The 22,585-nt window shown below is 45.1% G+C and overlaps 1 protein-coding gene across 1 annotated transcript in view; it reads right to left on the reverse strand.

Moving 5' to 3' along the window:
• The window catches only part of LOC126243321 (serine protease inhibitor dipetalogastin-like), a 320,107-nt gene that overhangs the window by 219,821 nt on the left and 77,701 nt on the right, over positions 1-22,585 (reverse strand). The window contains exon 2 of the mRNA XM_049948158.1: positions 867-1,031. Within this exon, the coding sequence (XP_049804115.1) occupies positions 867-1,031 (165 nt within the window). The remainder of the gene's footprint in view (positions 1-866; positions 1,032-22,585) is intronic.

Below are 22,585 nucleotides of genomic sequence, written 5' to 3' on the forward strand. Positions count from 1 at the left end.
CTTAATGCTGCCATTATGTTCATGGAAAAGGAGAAGGTGGGGGAAGGGGATGAGGTCGTAGAGGATGCACGTGGGCGACAGAAGGCAGATGTGGAAGGTGAGGGGGAGTGCATGGCGTTCGAGGCTTAATGCTGCCATTGTGTTCATGGAAAAGGAGAAGGTGGGGGAAGGGGATGAGGTCGTAGAGGATGCACATGGGCGATGGAAGGCAGATGTGGAAGGTGAGGGGGAGTGCATGGCGTTCGAGGCTTAATGCTGCCATTGTGTTCATGGAAAAGGAGAAGGTGGGGGAAGGGGATGAGGTCGTAGAGGATGCACATGGGCGATGGAAGGCAGATGTGGAAGGTGAGGGGGAGTGCATGGCGTTCGAGGCTTAATGCTGCCATTGTGTTCATGGAAAAGGAGAAGGTGGGGGAAGGGGATGAGGTCGTAGAGGATGCACGTGGGCGACGGAAGGCAGATGTGGAAGGTGAGGGGGAGTGCATGGCGTTCGAGGATTTGGAGAGCTTTATAGAACTTGGGAGGGGCGGAAATCCAAGCAACGCTTGCATAACAAAGGATGGGGCAGATCAGGGATTTGTAGGTGTGAAGGATGGTGGAAGGATGCAGACCCCATGTCCGACTGGAAAGGAGTTTCAGGAGTCGAAGTCTGTTGTGAGCTTTCTGTTGGATGGTAAGGAGATGGGGAGTCCAGGTTATGTGGTGGTCGAGGATGAGGGCGCTCCAAAACGACCAGAGAGCTCTTGTAAGAGTGTGACTAACACTTTGTCCAGTGAGCTTGCTTTGTGTGGCTGAGCGTCTGATGAACGTAGTTTTCTTGGTTACGAATCAAGCGTAGTTCAAGAAAAGTAAATGTAGGGGCCTACCTTTGAAGAAGCGGATGTAGCAGCGGTAGGCGAGGAAGTTGTGGAAGGTCTGCCCATTGGAGGCGCATACGGGGTCCGGCGTGGCGTTGCGCGCCGCCTCCAGGCAGATGGCGTCGCTGTTCGCGTGCACAGACCACCGGCTGGGCTGCAGTAGCGATGCCGCACCTACCAACGGAGACAGGCAAAGTGTGACAATTGTAACAGATGCGTGTGTATGGAGAGTACTCGATAAAGAGGGTATTGGCAGTATTAAGACAATTTTAAACGTTTTAATTTCACAGAAAGGGCATATGATTAGTGAAACTGAGCACTTCGAATTTCTAGGTGTTCGGATGGATAATAAACTAGAAAGCCCACGTTCAGAATCTTGTTCAAAGGCTTAATGCTGCCATTTTTACTATTTCAACGGTATCTGAAGTAAGTGATTGTTCAACGCGAAAATTAGTCTACTTTGCTTATTCTCATTCGCTTACGTCGTATGGTACACTACTGACCATTAAAATTGCTACACCAAGAACAAATGCGGATGATAAACGGGTATTCACAGGACAAATGTATTATACTAGAACTGAAATGTGATTACATTTTCACGCAATTTGGGTGCATAGATCCTGAGAAATCAGTACCCAGAACAACTACCTCTGGCCGAAATAACGGCCTTGACACGCCTGGGCATTGCGTCAAACAGAGCTTGGATGGAGTGTACAGGTACAACTGCCCATGCAGATTCAACACGATACCACAGTTCATCAAGAGTAGTGACTGTCGTATTGTGACGGCCAGTTGCTCGGCCACCATTGACCAGACGTTTTCAGTTGGTGAGAGATCTGAAGAATGTGCTGGCCAGGGCAGCAGTCGGACATTTTCTGTATCCATAAAGGCCCGTACAGGACCTGCAACACGTGGTCGTGCATTATCCTGCTGAAATGTAGGGTTTCGCATGGATCGAATGAAGGATAGAGCCACGGGTCATAACACATCTGAAATGTAACGCTCACTGTTCAAAGTGCCGTCAGTGCGAACAAGAGGTGACCGAGACGTGTAACCAATGGCACCCCATACCATCACACCGGGTGATAAGCGAGTATGGCGATGACGAATACACGCTTCCAATGTGCGTTCACCGCGATGTCGCCAAACACGGATGCGACAATCATGATTCTGTAAACAGAACCTGGATTCATTCGAAAAAATGACGTTTGCCATTCGTGCACCCACCTTCGTTGTTGAGGACACCATCGCAGGCGCTCCTGCGTGTGATGCAGCGTCAAGGGTAACCGCAGCCATGGTCTCCGAGCTGACAGTCCGTGCTGCTACAAACTTCGTCGAACTGTTCGTGCAGATGGTTGTTGTCTTGCAAACGTCCCCATGTGTTGACTCAGGGACCGAGACGTGGCTGCACGATCCGTTACAGCCATGCGGAGAAGATGCCTGTCATCTCGACTGCTACTGATACGAGGCCGTTGGGATGCAGCACGGCGTTCCGTATTACCCTCCTGAACCCACCGATTCCATATTCTGCTAACAGTCATTGGATTTCGACCAAAGCGAGCAGCAATGTCGCGATACGATAAACCGCAATCGCGATAGATTACAATCTGACCTTTATCAAAGTCGGAAACGTGATGGTACGCATTTCTCCTCCTTACAGGAGGCATCACAACAACGTTGCACCAGGCAACGCCGGTCAGCTGCTGTTTGTGTATGAGAAATCGGTTGGAAACTTTCCTCATGTCAGCACTTTGTAGGTGTCGCCACCGACTCTAACTTTGTGTGAATGCTCCGAAATCCAATCATTTGCATATCACAGTATCTTCTTCCTGTCGGTTAAATTTCGTGTCTGTAGCATGTCATCTTCGTGGTGTAGCAATTTTTGTGGCCAGTAGTGTATTATATTTTGGTGTAACTCTTCCCATTATAAAAAGGATATTTTTGGCTCAGAAACGGGCAATAAATGGTGTAAGTTCGCGTACCTCTTGTCGACCCCTGTTCACTAGACTGGGTATTTTGACATTGGCTTCCCAATACATATATTCTTCACTGTCGTTTCTTGTTAACAATATCAGCTTATTCCCAACAATAGACAGCTTTCACTCAGTTAATATTCGGCAGAAATCCAACCTGCATTTGGATCAGACTTCCTTAACTCTTTTGCAGGAAGGTGTGCAGTATACTGCTGCACCCATTTTCAATAAGCAACCACAAGAATTCAAAAATGTTAGCAGTAATCCACGCACTTTCAAATCGAAACTAAAGAGTTTCCTCATGGGTCACTAATTCTATTCTGTTGAGCAGTTCCTTAAAAAATTAAGCTGATTCTTACATTGAATTGTTGATTGCGTTTTCTTAAACTTATAGCTTAATTTTTTTGGGTTCATAAACATTTTTTATGTCATTACTTTTATGTTGTAATTTCATGTACTGCCACGTTCCATGACCTTGGAGATTTGCTCCTCAATTTGATCCTACGGAACTTGACGTGCAAATAAATAGATAAATAAATGGTGAAAGAGTTTTCTGGATGCTCTACTTTTTGGGCCGTCAGCGCCGACTTTAGAATAGACGGAGACACTTTCTAACGGTCTGAGGATTAAACTTAAATATGACGTCTAACGTAACCTCCTATTATAATAACGTTTACGAAATGTGTGTTGCTTGAGTTGATTATAGTGATCGAAGTACCCCGATAGACATCTGTAGTATGAAATTGATCATTAGTTGTCAGGACAGGCAGACCCGTCATTATAAAAGAAGGTGGGATCTGTCGTGTTGTTAGTATAGAGGCAGTAACAGCAGAATGGGTCGGTCAGGGGGCCTCAGTGGTTTCGAACATAGACTAATCACTGTTATATCACCTGACCAACAGATCCATCAGAGATATTTAAATCCTTCTAAAGCTGCCAAAATCGACTGTTGTTGATGTGATGGTGACTCAGAAACGTGAAGGGAAACCCGCAGCCAAACTTAGGCCGTGCGGACCTCTTGTACTGACCATCCAGCATTGCTGAGAGTGGTTGTAAAAAAATGCATGAAATCAGCGGATGAAATCAATCGTGAGTTCCAAAGCGCAATCAGCAGGCGAACAAGCACAATGACTGCGTAGGGAGTTAAAAATAATGGAGTACGATGATAGCTCAGCAGCTCATCAGCCACACATCGTTGCCGGCCGAAGTGGCCGTGCGGTTAAAGGCGCTGCAGTCTGGAACCGCGTGACCGCTACGGTCGCAGGTTCGAATCCTGCCTCGGGCATGGATGTTTGTGATATCCTTAGGTTAGTTAGGTTTAACTAGTTCTAAGTTCTAGGGGACTAATAACCTCAGCAGTTGAGTCCCATAGTGCTCAGAGCCATTTGAACCATTTGAACCACACATCGTTGTAGTAAACGCTGAGCGATGCTTGAGGTGGTGTAAAGAACGATGTCACTGGACAGTGAATGAGTGGGAGCGAGTGACTTGGAGTGGTGAATCACGCTGTACACTGTGCCAATCCGATGGAAGGAGTGAGATTTCTGAAAAACGAAAATCTCCTCTGTGGGAATCAATTTGGGTTTCAAAAACAACGGTAGCGTGAAACCCAGCTAGCCCTGTCCGTCCACTAGACCCAGAAAGCATTAGATGCCAACGCCCAGGTCGATACCGTGCTCCGTGACCTATGGAAATCGTTCGATACAGTTCCGCACCGCCGTCTAATGAACAAAAAAAACACAATCGTACGGAATACCAGGCCAGTGGTGTGATTGGCTTGAATATTCTCTAGCAAACAGAACACAGCATGTCACTCTCAATGAGCGAATATCTCCAGACGTAAAAGTAAATCCGGGCTTACCGAAAAGGAGTGTTATAGCACCATTACTTTTCACAATTTACATAAATGATCTAGCTGATAATGTCGGAAGTGTCATGAGGGTTTTTGCCGATGGTGCAAGGCCCGAAAATTGGACTGAAGAAGACCTGCAGAGAATTGGCGCTTGGCACGTAAGCAATTGAAATATATTGGGCGTAAATAGGCAGACGGACCTGTTATTGTCAGATTAGCCGATTGCAGAACAATCACTGAAAGTAGTCGAGCCCATAAAATATCTGTAACGATTTAAAGTGGAAGACCAAATGGAATAAATCGCCAGTAAGACGAACTCAGGTTCACTTGAAGAATCTCCAGGAAATGCAGCCCATCCACAAAGGAGGTAACTTACACAACTCTAGTTTAACCATCACTTGAATATTACTCGTTAGTGCTGTATCCTTACTAGGCAGGGTTGTTAGACGTAATAAAGAAGACCCAAAGAAGAGCAGCGCGTTTCTTTACAGGTTCACTTTGCAACCATCTCCACTGAGACGACTCTCATTCCCTGGATATGGGGCTACTTGACTTTGTACCAGAACATCTTGCAGAGGTCCCCTTCAAAAGATGTGGAATTTTGCCAGCAGTTTCACATAATGTTGTTGTTGTTGTTGTTGTTGTTGTTGTTGTTGTTGTTGTTGTGGCTACTGTACCCTGCGCAAGCTTCTTTATCTCCAAATAACTGCTGAAATCCACATCCATTCGAACCTGTTTACTGTACCCATCTCTTGGACTCCCTCTGCAGTTTTTACCCCCGCCCCACGCCCAGCTTCAATATTAAACTGACGATTCATTGCTGTCTCAGAATGCATCTTATCAACCGATCCCTTGTTTTAGTTAAGTCATGCAAAATATTGTTATAACAATGTTTCTATAACTAGTTATTTGTTATTATTTTTATTCCTACCGTGTTTGGCCACCAAAAGTCATCTTCAGATTTCGATTGGTTTGTCACAGTGTAACTCATTACATTAATCGCCGTAACTGGCTGTGCTGATGTTAAAATTAGTACTAATGTCACTTAAGTCCAACGTTGTATATCAGGAAGTAGCTGACCATGCTGTGAAGCATTTACCCACGTTCTCTCAGTCCAGTACCCTCGACAGTCCTTCTCCCGGGCCGGAGAACATCAACGTAGCAAGTACTCGGCTGCCGGCGTTTCTTCCATAACCCTACCCATGGTACAGTAGCCTGACACGGCCCAAAGAGTTTGGCGATGCACATAAATAGAGTTAAATATCGGCAGAGCCATGTTCTGTGCTCATAGGGATTCGTGATAGGCCAGAGTAGTTTTACTGATCATGTGCCACGAAAGCCCTGCTGCCTCCAACCGGTATCATCATTTATCGGTCAATCAGTCTGTCATTGGCTCAGAACGCTGTCTGCAGTGCGAGTTGAAAGCCTAGACATACACTCCTGGAAATGGAAAAAAGAACACATTGACACCGGTGTGTCAGACCCACCATACTTGCTCCGGACACTGCGAGAGGGCTGTACAAGCAATGATCACACGCACGGCACAGCGGACACACCAGGAACCGCGGTGTTGGCCGTCGAATGGCGCTAGCTGCGCAGCATTTGTGCACCGCCGCCGTCAGTGTCAGCCAGTTTGCCGTGGCATACGGAGCTCCATCGCAGTCTTTAACACTGGTAGCATGCCGCGACAGCGTGGACGTGAACCGTATGTGCAGCTGACAGACTTTGAGCGAGGGCGTATAGTGGGCATGCGGGAGGCCGGGTGGACGTACCGCCGAATTGCTCAACACGTGGGGCGTGAGGTCTCCACAGTACATCGATGTTGTCGCCAGTGGTCGGCGGAAGGTGCACGTGCCCGTCGACCTGGGACCGGACCGCAGCGACGCACGGATGCACGCCAAGACCGTAGGATCCTACGCAGTGCCGTAGGGGACCGCACCGCCACTTCCCAGCAAATTAGGGACACTGTTGCTCCTGGGGTATCGGCGAGGACCATTCGCAACCGTCTCCATGAAGCTGGGCTACGGTCCCGCACACCGTTAGGCCGTCTTCCGCTCACGCCCCAACATCGTGCAGCCCGCCTCCAGTGGTGTCGCGACAGGCGTGAATGGAGGGACGAATGGAGACGTGTCGTCTTCAGCGATGAGAGTCGCTTCTGCCTTGGTGCCAATGATGGTCGTATGCGTGTTTGGCGCCGTGCAGGTGAGCGCCACAATCAGGACTGCATACGACCGAGGCACACAGGGCCAACACCCGGCAACATGGTGTGGGGAGCGATCTCCTACACTGGCCGTACACCACTGGTGATCGTCGAGGGGACACTGAATAGTGCACGGTACATCCGAACCGTCATCGAACCCATCGTTCTACCATTCCTAGACCGGCAAGGGAACTTGCTGTTCCAACAGGACAATGCACGTCCGCATGTATCCCGTGCCACCCAACGTGCTCTAGAAGGTGTAAGTCAACTACCCTGGCCAGCAAGATCTCCGGATCTGTCCCCAATTGAGCATGTTTGGGACTGGATGAAGCGTCGTCTCACGCGGTCTGCACGTCCAGCACGAACGCTGGTCCAACTGAGGCGACAGGTGGAAATGGCATGGCAAGCCGTTCCACAGGACTACATCCAGCATCTCTACGATCGTCTCCATGGGAGAATAGCAGCCTGCATTGCTGCGAAAGGTGGATATACACTGTACTAGTGCCGACATTGTGCATGCTCTGTTGCCTGTGTCTATGTGCCTGTGGTTCTGTCAGTGTGATCATGTGATGTATCTGACCCCAGGAATGTGTCAATAAAGTTTCCCCTTCCTGGGACAATGAATTCACGGTGTTCTTATTTCAATTTCCAGGAGTGTATTTGTGCCCCCCCCCCCCCCACACACACACACCTGTTCATAAAGATAGTTACCTAATGCGTACTACCAACTCCATGGCGTTAACATCTAGATTGAAAAATGGCATCTACTGTTTCCTTAATTCTCTCTAAGACTAAGTTATTAGCAGAGAAACCTATTGCAGCCTCCTTTCATTAACAAGCAATAGGTCAAATTCTTTTGAGAAATTTGTAAATTTTCTTAAGTCTAACTTCCGATCGCACCATGGAGGTCATTTTCTTATTTATAATTTTTCTGTTTCTGTCCAGCATTTCATAAGTGCAAATTGTCACACTGTTTATGCCAAAATTCTCGTTTGTGGCATCATCGCTATCGGAAACGATAACAATTTTGATTTCCATGTCACAGATATTTGGATATCAAATAAATCCTATTTTCTACATTTGTTTCTGATTCTTAATAATTTAGAAGATTTATGGTCGACTTTTGCTGACTTATTTAAGGTTAATCAATTAAGTGTCCTCTTCTTGCAGTACTGAGTCACTTACTTCTTCCTCAACATTCTCCTCTTCTTCTCTCACGTTACTGATAACCTCATCGTCGTCTTTTACAATGTCTGTTCAAGGGTCATCTGATTTAGACATAGTTGCTGTGTTTAAGGGACAGCACTACTACATCTACAAGGAATCAGGTAGTCCGACATGTTTTATTGTGTAGACAGAGCAGGTCACCAGTGACTATTACGAAAGGTAACAGCTTATAGGCAGGTCACAGTACAGCAAATCACTTACCAATTAAGTGATGGACAACAACAAAGAACGAGAAGCCATACCACCCAGTAACCATCGCCCCAAACGCGAATCCCCGCTAGCAGTAGGTTACAGGCGACAGAGAACACCGCCATTGGACGCTATAACCGTGAAATAAGCTCTCATGGACTGATGAGTTGTGGAACGTCGTGTAATATTATGGGAATGTATTTCGCTTTCCAACAGGATACGGTTCACGAAGTTTCTACAGGCATTCTTTTATAATTAGGGTCTTTGTCGCTCCTCAGCAAACGATAAATAAGGCTGTTTTCCGGTCATCTGCTTCTGTGATTTAGCCTATAGCACCCATCGGGCGAGGAGTGTCTTCAGCAAGACCCGAATAATGTCAAAACGGTTTGAGAAACACTCCACCAACACGATGCTGGTTATGTGGTCTTCCGACTGGTTTGATGCGAGACGCCACGAATTCCTCTCCTGTTTCCTATGCCAAGCATTTGATCCCAGAGTAGCACTTGCAACCTACGTCCTCGCTTATTTGCTGGATGTACTCCAATCTCTGTCTTCCCCTACAGTTTTTACGCTCTCTGTTTCCTCACTGACATCTTTTTCAAAAACATCCAGAAAGCAATGTACTGAAGGGTAGCGCCATATTTAAGCAGGAACATTAACTCAGCATATCACATTTTGGATTTCAGAAAGGTTGCTCGATTGACAACTCTGTTTATACATCACTCATCAAATATTATAAGCCTTAATTTAAATATCTCTTGTTGATATTTTCTGTGATCTTTTCAAGGCGTTTCATTGTGTACTGTAGATCATATTACACTCAAAGAAGAACTTTTATGAAACTGATGGCCTTACATTCAATTGGTGTCCGCTTCCAGTAGCTGAGTGGTGCCGGCACGGTAGCTCAGCGTGTTCGGTCAGAGGGTTAGCCCTCTGTAATAAAAATACTGAGTAAAAGGATCAACAGTGAACTTGAACGAGTGTCAGTGGACGTCCGCCTCGAACAAATGCAACGAACATTATAGAACAAAATGAGATTTTAAAAAAAAGTGGTCAGAGTGACAGACTGTCAATCGTAAGAGCCCGGGTTCGATTCCCGGCTGGGTCGGAGATTTTCTTCGCTCAGGGACTGGGTGTTGTGTTGTCCTAATCACCATCATTTTATTCCCATCGACGCGCAAGTAGCCGGAGTGGCGTCAAATCGAAAGACTTGCACCAGGCGAACGGTCAACCTGACGGGAGGCCCTAGTCACACGACATGTACATGTACTCAACTGGTTTGAATTATACTTAACAAACAGAATGAAAAATGTTGTGCTGAATAATTCAGACAATGTTGGAAGCTTAAGAACTGTAATGACTGAGGATAAATCACAAAGGGAGTCACAGAGTCACACAGGGTTCAATTTAGGTTCCACTCCTGTTCCTTATATCGGGTGTCTCTCCTAGGAGTCGTCAGGCGCATTTTCTCTGGTGTTTCGTCAGATATCGGCACTTTCGTATTTGCGAAGTGCAACTCGATTCAGCCCGAACAAATACTTCGCATAACGTCTCTCATGCGACGTCCACTGTCGATGGGAAGAGTAGATTCGTTTCTCAATACAAACATGATTTTTGAAGCGGAATTTTAGATGCCCATCCAATAGAGCGCTTCCAAATCAGTCTAGTATGTTATTCTTTTTATGGATGTTTGTTAACAGGGGCATTAGAACGCTAAGAATAGCCAGTACTCCTCCAGCAGCGACAACACCGCCCTGGACCGCACTGGCTGTTATCGTCATACAGAAGCACTGCTCAGCTGCTGCTGGAGTACTAGGTTATTCTTCTTGTTTTGCTGATGTCGATAAAACGAATAATGCACTGGACTAATTTGGGACTGCACTATCGAATGGTAACGTAACATTACGCTTTCCGCGGATACTGGGCGCTGTATGTGAGATGTAATGAGCAGAATTTGCTTGGGCTGTTTCCATCTACAAGCATCAAAAACTAAGTCGCAAGTATGTGCCGATGCAACAGATAAAATGGGAGAAACACGTAATAATGTGACTCACCTTCCACTTAACATGCCACAAGTAGAACTGGTACTTTTTACAGACGATATTAATATTACAACACAGGTAAATCCCACTGCAGAGAACGCAACAGAATAGAACGGTAATGGTATTTTCCAAAGAATTATTATGCGATCCTCTGAAAATAGACTCTCCCTAAATTTTGAAAAAAAAGTGCATTACATCCAGTTCTATACAGCAAATAGAGTCACCTAACGATCGATGTAGCACATGAGCAGGAGTCAGTAACACGGTAGAATGCTCTAAATTATTAAAAATTTAAGCGCTCTTTTCTTCTTCTTCAAAATATTTATATAGCCTTTAACATTTTCACATAATAACATTACATAACAGAACATAATAGAAAACAAATTATTGTTGTAAATATAAATAATTATGTACTCCATAAATAATTATATCCTCCCCAGAGGATACCGCCTTGGCATCTTATGTGACGGGCAGGGAGGCTTTTGAGCTCTGAAGAAGCTGCTGTTGGCATTGTCACTCAATCTGGACTTGCCCCAGTGGAAGTGCCGGACGAAGCGTGTCCCACACCATAGAGTAGGGGAAGGCAGAGAGGGGGGGGGGGGTCTCTATAGACCAGGTCTTCAACCTCGAAATGAAACACTGGTCTTCCAACTTGGGGACTGAGCGTAGGTCATGATCAGGCCAGTTGTGACCTACGGATGTGAAACATGGAAACTAACGAGTGCTGAAGAGCAGCAACTCAGGATATTTGAACGCTGGGCTCTGCGGAAGATCTACGGGGCAATTCTGGATAACAACGTTTCTTGAGACCCATAAGAAACACTGAAATGAACAGCCTCAGACCAGGAATTTACATAGTAAGGACAATAAAAAGCAGCGCAGCCTGGCTTCGACATGTCCTTAGAACGGATACTGGACGAACAACTAAGAAGGTTTTTGAATGGAGGCCAACTGGAAGAGGAGAGAAAGGAAGAAGATATGAAATCTCACAGAGTTAGAGTATGGCGAAGAAGTGCGCTAGGACAGAATGGAGGTAACTTGTTGAAGAGCCTAAGACCCATGAAGGATTGTAGCGCCATGAGAAGACGAAGTTAAATAATTATATACTCTACAACACATTTACATTTCAGTCGTCAATACTGAAATCAGCAAGAAATCGTTCCATTGTCTATAGAGTTATTTCTTAGGTAACACTTATGCAGAATGAACATTAGTTTCTTAATATCAAAATATTGTCATAAGCTTTACGTATTGGAAACTTGAAAAAATTTGCGTGTGTGATCTTATATTTTAGATGACGAGTTACTTTCTCGTGTTCATCCCATAAGTATGCCAGATACTGTACTGTACTGTACTACTGGCTGTCCGTTAACTTAAGTCCAAAATTTCTATGAATTTTGTGCGACATGATCACGTTGTTGTATGTCGCTTTGCTTTGGAAAAAAGTTCCCGTTCGGGTACCATGGCATTACGGGCCTGCATATTGCAGATAGCCGGTCTACTCATCAATCGAATCATGTCTCTTGCTGTGCTCCATATCGCGATAAATTTTGGGTACTCAAAATTATATTCGATTGGGTCCTCAGAATTAGAGTTTCTACATGCGGCCGACGGTTTCAGCTGCATGGTGTAAGGCTTAGAGTTGCTCGTTGTTGTCCGGTTTATCACTTTGTACCGGCGGAGGTTCGAGTCCTCCCTCGGGCATGGGTGTGTGTGTTTGTCGTTAGGATAATTTAGGTTAAGCAGTGTGTAAGCTTAGGGACTGATGACCTTAGCAGTTAAGTCCCATAAGATGTCACACACATTTTTGAACAACTCGTCGTTGTGCGTCCTGTGGTGCAAGCTGCTGTAGGATATGGATCTGTACGGTTACCATTTGAGAATGGTTCGAAGCACCTTCCGTGCAGGGGACCATGGATATTCAAATGTCGTGACACAGCACGCACATGCGTCACGATCGGGAACTGTACGCAGCGTTGTCTGCCATAGCAACAGCGATTTCATCAATCACCTGTGGTGCAACCGATCGTCGGCCTCTTCCCCAAGAAACGCCCAGTTGATTCGAACTTCCTCATCATGTTCCGCCTAGAAGGTGGAGAAAGAGGATCCTTCCGTAACTCTTTCAGCCGGCGATATTCTCGAAGTGCAGCTGCAGCATTACTGTTGTTTTGATAATAGAGCTTCACAAATAATGCCCTGCTCCTTTTGTCCTAACTCATGCGACTGATAAAGTGTGTGAGACTATGAATCACTATGATCACGACACCTGGTGGCCATAGTTGGAACTGGACGATGGCGCTGTGACGCATGGAAATCATGCACTCCATACTCTGGACATTAGTCCTACCAAGTCTGGTACTCATCCGGTAATTTGTTTCCGTGTCACAACGTGTTAAATAGGGAAAGTCTAATTATAACCACCCGGTATATGCAACAGGAAGAGCACTGGTCGTCCACGCAAGTCTAATGAAAATGTTGAGCGTATCCGAGATGCTTTCACACGGAGCCCTCGGAAGTTCACAAGACGGTTAGGCCAGGAACTTTAGCGTACTCAAACAATGGTGTGGCGTGTTCTGAAATGACGCCTGCATATGAAGCCTTACAAATTACAGTTACGTTCCAGCGACCATAACAGAAGGTATGAATTTTGCATTTCACTTCTCCAGGATATGGCAGACCACATTTTTTCCGACTAATTCATCTTTTCGGACGAATCTACGTTTCATGCATCGGCTAAAGTAATCGGCCGTAATGTAAGAATATAGCGGTCACAAAACCTGGGCCGACCGGTGTGGCCGAGCGGTTCTAGGCGCTTCAGTATGGATCTGCGCGACCGCTAGGGTCGCAGGTTCGAATCCTGCCTCGGGCATGGATGTGTGTGATGTCCTTAGGTTAGTTAGGTTTAAGTAGTTCTAAGTTCTAGGGGACTGATGACCTCAGATGTTAAGTCCCATAGTGCTCAGAGCCATTTGAACAAAACCTGGCATCTTCGTTGAAAGTGAAAGAGACTCACCGAAACTGAATTTGTTTTTTGCCGTTTCTGTTCACACTGTTTGTGGACCTCTCTCTTTTGCGGAGGGATCTGTGACAGGAATGTCATACCTGGACATGCTCCAAAATTTCCTCAACCTCATGAGGTTTCCAATGATTTCATTTTTATGCGTGATGGCGCCCCACCTTGCTTTCACCTTGAGGCGCGACGTTGTCTTAACAATACCATACCACAGTGCTGCATTGGAAGAGATGGACAACAAGATCTCGTTTCTTGCTTTTGGCCTCTCAGGTCACCAGATCTTATGTTGTGTACCACTTTGTACACAACGGTAAGGAGAGATGGGATACAGACTGGTGTGACGACCGCCATCGTAGGGAAACCAGATAGGAGCAGAAATGATCATAAAATACACTCCTGGAAATTGAAATAAGAACACCGTGAATTCATTGTCCCAGGAAGGGGAAACTTTATTGACACATTCCTCGGGTCAGATACATCACATGATCACACTGACAGAACCACAGGCACATAGACACAGGCAACAGACCATGCACAATGTCGGCACTAGTACAGTGTATATCCACCTTTCGCAGCCATGCAGGCTGCTATTCTCCCATGGAGACGATCGTAGAGATGCTGGATGTAGTCCTGTGGAACGGCTTGCCATGCCATTTCCACCTGGCGCCTCAGTTGGACCAGCGTTCGTGCTGGACGTGCAGACCGCGTGAGACGACGCTTCATCCAGTCCCAAACATGCTCAATGGGGGACAGATCCGGAGATCTTGCTGGCCAGGGTAGTTGACTTACACCTTCTAGAGCACGTTGGGTGGCACGGGATACATGCGGACGTGCATTGTCCTGTTGGAACAGCAAGTTCCCTTGCCGGTCTAGGAATGGTAGAACGATGGGTTCGATGACGGTTTGGATGTACCGTGCACTATTCAGTGTCCCCTCGACGATCACCAGTGGTGTACGGCCAGTGTAGGAGATCGCTCCCCACACCATGATGCCGGGTGTTGGCCCTGTGTGCCTCGGTCGTATGCAGTCCTGATTGTGGCGCTCACCTGCACGGCGCCAAACACGCATACGACCATCATTGGCACCAAGGCAGAAGCGACTCTCATCGCTGAAGACGACACGTCTCCATTCGTCCCTCCATTCACGCCTGTCGCGACACCACTGGAGGCGGGCTGCACGATGTTGGGGCGTGAGCGGAAGACGGCCTAACGGTGTGCGGGACCGTAGCCCAGCTTCATGGAGACGGTTGCGAATGGTCCTCGCCGATACCCCAGGAGCAACAGTGTCCCTAATTTGCTGGGAAGTGGCGGTGCGGTCCCCTACGGCACTGCGTAGGATCCTACGGTCTTGGCGTGCATCCGTACGTCGCTGCGGTCCGGTCCCAGGTCGACGGGCACGTGCACCTTCCGCCGACCACTGGCGACAACATCGATGTACTGTGGAGACCTCACGCCCCACGTGTTGAGCAATTCGGCGGTACGTCCACCCGGCCTCCCGCATGCCCACTATACGCCCTCGCTCAAAGTCCGTCAACTGCACATACAGTTCACGTCCACGCTGTCGCGGCATGCTACCAGTGTTAAAGACTGCGATGGAGCTCCGTATGCCACGGCAAACTGGCTGACACTGACGGCGGCGGTGCACAAATGCTGCGCAGCTAGCGCCATTCGACGGCCAACACCGCGGTTCCTGGTGTGTCCGCTGTGCCGTGCGTGTGATCATTGCTTGTACAACCCTCTCGCAGTGTCCGGAGCAAGTATGGTGGGTCTGACACACCGGTGTCAATGTGTTCTTTTTTCCATTTCCAGGAGTGTAGATTAACACAGTAAATGCAAAATTTACTTAACTTGTGCTTCTCGAAGAGTATGAAGACTCGTTAGAAATTATGGTTCAAATGGCTCTTAACACTACGGGAGATCATCAGTCCCCTACACTTAGAACTACTTAAACCTAACTAACTTAAGCACAATACACACATCCATGCCCGAGACAGGATTCGAACCAGCGACCGTAGCAGCTGTGCGGTTCCGGATTGAAGCGCTTAGAACCGCTCGGCCACAGCGGGTCGGCTACAAACTATGCAACAAGAAACAGAGTGCACCTACGATAACGTCAGCAAGAATGAGGGTTTCTGAAATAATCATGAACGATGGTGTAGGAGTTGCGACAAGGTGGTCTCTGCAAAGCGTCACGTGGCAAGAGGCTCCATTTGCGAGGAGGCTGTGTGGCTGCCACCGACCGTCCCAAATCGCTACGGTATGGGCCGCTCATGGTCGGAGCCGGTGGAGGCGTGGCTCAGTGAGCGAGTACCATTGGGTCTGCCGAATCCTGCGCGACCGCTATCGGCGTCTGAGGGAAATTTACAGTTCCGTTGCCAACTTTGATGCCTGTGGGATGGTATGGGAACGTGTTACCACACCTCACACCTACCGATTTTTTTTGATTTTTTTGTGATGATACATAGAAGACAATCTGTTTGTCCCACCTAAGGCAGCTTCAAGAGCTGAGAAATCGAACTGTTGCTGACGGTTCAATAAATAGGGACCTGCTTGTTCGTGTGTGCAATGAAATGAACTACCGTTTAGACGTTTTTTGAGCAACACATGGTACTCAAATTGGGGCTATGGTATGGTGTCTGTGTGAACATAAAACTTTGAACCTTCCTCTATCCGTTGACATGTTCATTGTGTCTTTCATAGTTTGTAATAAAGAACTGAAATCTGTTCTCTCTTTTTGAATCACCCTGTACTATCGTGTGGTTACCATTGCTGCGGGAAAAGCTCAACATAGCTTCATTGTGCTGCCTTTCCATTGCATTCAGTGAAGCCGTACGCAAGGTGCATATCGGCCAGTTTTTCATCAGTAAACCTATCCAAGCCGTTGTGTGTCACTATTAACGTAGAACTAACAATGCCCGAAAAACAAACCCGAGACAGAACCAAGCACTATTGAATGAAAAGTCTACGACGAAGCGTGAAGTGGACATTACAGTTATCAACAGCATTTACCATGAGAGGATGGAGCGAGGTTGGTTTCGAGCTAGACACTCAGCGAATACCGTCAACATTTGCACTGCTTTCTACATAGTTTCAGTGCAATACTGATAAAAAATAAAAGGAGTAAAAAACCAAGCAAAATTCACTTAATCTGTAACGAGATACTGGAGAGCACGAGTTCTTTAAACCAAAACACCCAGAAAATATCCCTAAACAACCTCAGAAATACTGTCAGCTGAGTTTGAGTTGCACTTGTTATTTCCCCAGAAGTAACCTGTAAACATATGTTTAGTGCCTGCACCAATCAGTGAATATGAATATTACATTTACGTTTGAGAGTCTTGTAATTATGCTTATTTTTTCGGCAAGGCTGTAAACCAGTTGTTTCATTGCATGCAAAAACTTCCTTTGTTAATGAGCAAATGATATGATGAACAATTTTCTTTTATTTTTTTCATAAATTGACATAAATATGAGTAATTCAGTCACAAAAAGGGACAACGACACATTGCATGTGCTTCGGTGGGAAATATTAATGCGATAGTTTTATGGTGACTCCATGAAATTTTGTTACGTTACATGAGAAGATGGATAAATATCAGCAATAAAAAACATTCCTTTTGCATTACGTATAATAGAATATGGACAGAGGAAAACGAATCGAGAGAGAAGAGGCTGTATATAAATCTGAAGCACGGTGAATTCCGTTGCAATGTCGGTGTTCGGTTGCTGTTCGACATTTAACAAACCGACGGCAGAAAATTTAGACAGACAGTATCAGTGGAACAATCGCTCTGTTCTGGTGCATGTTGTATCTGACAGCAGGAATCTAACATGTGAGGGATAAGCTTTGCTGCTGGAAATCAGCTTTTTCAGTTACCACACGACGTTGAAAAATGTTGGTCCCTGGAAATAACGGCACAAAATCTACTTCTCATCTAAATTGTGAATGTCTGTAATAAGTAACTAAAATTCATTTAACTGACGATCAGAAAAACTAAATAGGGGAGAATATACCTCCATTTAAAATATCGCTTTGGAATCAGCAAGAGAATTACAGAAACGTGCAGGGAGGAGAGAAACGATTCAATGAAATTATCTGCATTGCATGTGGTAAGATAAAATTGCGTTCTCGACAGAGATTCGAATCCAATTGCCTACCTTTCATTGTCTAGCATTTACGCCGTCCAAGCACGCCCATAGGCTCTTCCCGCTTCATTGTATACTACGTAGACGCACCCACCATTCCTTCATTGATGGCAGCGGTGCTCTGGCAAGGCAATGAGAACTACGTTGGAAAAATTCACGCTAGTTGTATACCTTTCTCAATCTATACCCACTTTCAGATAAGTAATTGATGTCCTTGTCCGTCTATTTCAAATGCTCGTATCCTGTAAATGTCAAACAGAGAAAAATCTTTGGCAAATAAGAATTGTGTCACAAAGCGCTGAAAACATTTGAACGCAGCCGACACTACGAATTTCTGTGCTATGGTTATAAGGAACTCTCCCTTACGTGAAAGATTTACCAAAGTCGTTAAAATCATCTCTCTGGCTGTAGTATTAATTACCAAACTTTCCGCTATGGTGGTGTATCCCCTAATCCGTGGCATCCGATCTGTCATTTTCATTTCATTGTCCTTTTCATATGGAAAAGTGAACCCAAGCTTTGTACGAAGGGTCCTGGGAAACTGCTGTGCATCTATAAAGGAAATAGCATTCAGGACGTTAGGGCAACCAATTCTAAAGTATTGTTCTAACGTTTTTAGTCCTACTGTAATAGACAGAACAGACTTCGAATGAAATCAGAGACGTGCTGCTAGAATCAAAACAGGTCAATACAGCCACCATGAGAGTGTAACATAAATGTTTGGGGATGTTAAATAGTAATCGCTGAAAGACAGACGACGTGATTCCCGCAAAACACTAAGTCGGTATATTTAGGCTACACTGAAAAATGCTCCTATCATACCACGAAAGAAGGTGTATACGTCCTGGGCAGAGTTAGGGATGTAAAAGAAGGGAAACAGTTTTTCGGCCTATATAGCAGCTTCAAAGACATTTTAATCAAATCATCTTGACATATCGCGCTCTTTTACTGGTTAGTGGTAGTACCCATATCATGTAATACAATGCATCGTGTCAATTTAAGTAACATGATACATGACATCATATCGTATAACATGACATATGCCATCATGTCATCCAGCATGGCTTTTGTCATGTCGTGCAGTATGACACAACGTAACATTAGAGTTTAGGATGCATGCTTCCCCGCTCTGGGATATTTCCTATTATAGATGCACCCCGATTCATGGATACTTGCTATTGTAGATTCTTTCTCCTCGGGGGAAAAATCAACCCTCCCCCCAATCCCTGAGAAAAAAAGATTGTTTTGGCGTCCTCTCCCACCCCCTACTCCCCCCCCCCCTCGTCAGGAACAAATCCACCCCTAGAAAGTTTATCCCCCGACAAAAACTTTTTAGATATTACATGTACACTCTTCAGTAAATAGATATTTTATATTGTTTACTATGGCTGGCGGATTTTGTGGATTTTGGGCACAGGATCTAGGACTTTATCCTATAAATTGCAACACGTAGTTTTGCAAACGCCATGCAGCTAAGAGGGTTCACTGCGCTTGGGAAGTAGGAGTAATTCGTCAGAAAGCGCGAATGTATCGAGGTTTTGATTTAAATGTCTTTGAATTTGTCAGATAAGTCAAAAAGCTAGTGCCCTACTTCTACATCTCTAACTCTGCACAGGACAATTTTGCCATTTTTGTCCTATGGTAGGAGTATTTTTCAGTCTGGTACCCAACTTTCACTCTACCACAATTTTGACATTAGACTCCCAAATATCGGCAATCGATGTGGATTTTTGTTGAACTCTGGAGACGACTGATCCGATAAAGATGTTCTTATTGTCTTTCGAACCATGTTGCTTCTGACGTGGCAACCAATAAAGATTTCACAAAATAAAAGGACGATCATTAATTACATATATCCCATCTTCTTACAAAATTTGGAGCGATTCGCACGAATTTAAAACATAGAAGTGGCTCGTGGAAAAAGACGCACAGAAAACATGTTTTTTGCACGTAAAGTTTGAAAGAAGCTAGATCTTTGAAAGGAAGTTCTCAATTTTAGCGTGAGAATGTTTTTTTATTTATTTATTTGATTCAATTTAACCCGTTTCCACGCATTCAGTTCACGTAAGAACGAATTGTACGTTCTGCATTTAGCTCGAATTTAAACCATCGTCTCTTGACAACGGATACAGATTACTAGATTCAAAAAAAAATCGTTTTGACTATCTATATATCTAACTTCGTGCAAAGTTTGAACCTATTTATACAAGTTTACAGTATAAAAGCGTCACGTTTCAAAAACCTCCCAGAAGAACGTACTTTTTTTATGTTCTGTACGTAAAATCCGAACGGTGCACATACAAATGGTGCCATTAAGTTAGCATTAATTTCGGCCCAATTAAAATCTTTTCCACAACGAATTAATCGATTTTCACAATTTCCCTGGCCGCCAGCTCCGATTCGTCGTTTAAACCTTGTTTAATATACTGTAACATAGCTACAGTAAGATAGATGTTCGAATGGCTATGCAAATGCCCGCTGGTTTGGGCTAAACCAAAACGTTTTACCCCATGTTGCTAGCTCAAACAGGAACCAAGCAAAAATTTTCCCCTCCCCAAACCTCGATTCTGAGTGGTGAATATTTGTTACAGTGTTTCCGTGCTGTAACGGTAATCCATATCAGATGAAATCTGTGAGACAACTATGCCGTCATCATCGTGTATCTCATTTAGGGATCATGGGCATACGTTTAGAGTGATTGGGATGTGTACGAAGGCATGAGTGAAGCGGCAACCAAATGGCTATTCAAGTTGGTTTGTAGAATTTATAAGACTGGCGATATACCATCAGACTTCCAAAAAAGAAATCATCCATAGAACCCCAAAGATGCTAAGAACTGATAAGTACGAGAACTATTGCACAAGCAGCTTAACACCTCTTGCATTCAAGCTTCTGAGTTGCTGACAGGAATAATATACAGAAGAATGGAAAAGAAAATTGAGAGTCTGTTAGATGATGACTAATTTGACTTTAGGAAAAGGTAAAGACACCAGAGAGGCTGTCCTGACATTGCGGTTGATAATGGAAACAAGGGTGAAGTAAAATCAATACAAGTTCATAGGAGTTGTTGATTTGAAAAAAGCTTTCAACGAAGTAAAATGGTGCAAGATGTTCGAAAATCTGATAAAACATAGGGGTAAATTATAGATAATGACCGGTAACATTCAACATGTACAAGACCCAAGAGGGAAAAAGAGGACTTGACGACCAAATGTAATGTGTAATGTCGCTACTCAGTCTCTGAACAAATGCAATAACTCTTACGGAAAAGTAATAAGAAGTAGTGGGGAGGCCGCTGTGAAGTATTGCATTAGCAGCTGCAGACAGGCAGCCGCAGTGTGGCGACTTACGGTTCCAGAATAACACACACATAAGGAGATTGTGAGACTAGGCTAGCGACTCTTAACGGAAAACTGCAACCCACGGCGATAATGACAGTCGTGAGCGGGTCGTTGTCACCACACCAGGGCAAGTCCCTTGCTATGGGCAACGCGATTAGGTGCTGAGTTTTAGTGAGAGAAATACGCATCAGAGGCGTATAAGTAAGTCTGAATTTTGAGGAAGGGCGCAGTTCTCATCGTCGGACTCCAACGGCACCACCACGACATTCAGGCTACGCCCGACAGCTAGACGACTGGATATCACCAGCAGCAGCTGTGATGTGGCAGTTTTTCGGAAAGTCTAGCCACATTTTCACATCGGTAATGAAACTGCTATTTAATCGGACAAGATTCTCTGAAGTGTAGTGCATACGATCCGAAGACGGCAACATAATTTGGCAAAGTCAGCAATCTGAATGAATACTCTACTAAAGCGACCATGAAATTTTGAAGTTTGTCACTTCTATTTTCATATCCGTCTAGATCTCTCGCTGTTCTCTTACTCTTAATCCATATTTGCTTGCAATTTAGGAGTGGAAAATGTTTAAAATTCCACGAGACAATGAGCAGGGCCGAGAGCGGGCCGAATCTGCAAAAGAATCGCATCCCAGGGACAAGTTCTTTGAAAGGCCGCCGGAGTTGGTCCGGGAGGACATTGGCCACCAAGCAGAGACTGTTGCTGTGCAAAAGCGTCGCAAGAAGTCGAGCCATTGTATAGAAATGCAGACAGCATCTCCCATGGAGAAACGCCTGGTGAAAATGGTTTACCAGCAGAAAATGGAATGAGAACCCGGTCTCTTAAGCTGCAACACACCTTTGTAAATAAGATGTGGAAATCTCGGCGTTTCTTCAGAAAACCACAGAAAACTAAAGATAAACATCTCAGTGGTGGATAGGGGACATTTGATCCTGGGTCTTTGAAATTGTGGGAAACCGCAAAATGCCATGACTTTCCAGAAACACAGTGTTTATTTAAAATGAAGCCTGCCGCTATTGGCTAGCGTAAACAAACTCTAAGTTAGAAATGGATACCAGACAGTGATGAGACAGAGCACCTCACTGGTCAAACAAAGAGACAGAGGGAGAAGAGTGATGTGTGTCTTTTCGATAGAGTATGGTAGGACACAAGTCACTGGTTAACCAGTCTGAGGAAGGAGAGAAATTTTTGTAACGAGGACTTTGACTGGTCGGCACTCAGAAGATACAGAGCTGAGCCAACAAATACTGTGAGAGATTGAAAATGCAGCAGTGCAACGTTTCCTCTTACTTCAAACTCAATTGGAAATCAAATGGGAAGATAGAATTCGGAGATCAAGATCCGGAGCCTCCATCGTCCGACTTCAAGACAGAGTCACCACACCGTCCCCCAAGCTAATGCACAGGGGACAGAAACATTTTGGGCTAATTTGAGCTTAGCCACTGACGAGGGTCGTTGGTTCCACCAGTTATCGATTGTACAGCCACTTGAACCACCGCCTGGAATACTATGTTGAGATATGCTGCACCTTCAGGATGAGGTGTAGCGAAGTCCAATTATTTCAAGTTTCACTCTCAATATTTGCATTTTGTCAGTAATAAACAATTTTTTTTCAGTTTCACCCACAGGTGAGATGCTTTTCCTTTCTGTAACAGGAGTTACTTCTACGGATCTTATAACAGTCACTACGCATTCTGCGGTTATACATAACTTTCTTGTCAGGTATTTAG

The sequence above is a fragment of the Schistocerca nitens genome, chromosome 1 (genome assembly GCF_023898315.1).
Source record: "Schistocerca nitens isolate TAMUIC-IGC-003100 chromosome 1, iqSchNite1.1, whole genome shotgun sequence".
Taxonomy (NCBI): Eukaryota; Metazoa; Arthropoda; class Insecta; order Orthoptera; family Acrididae; genus Schistocerca; species Schistocerca nitens.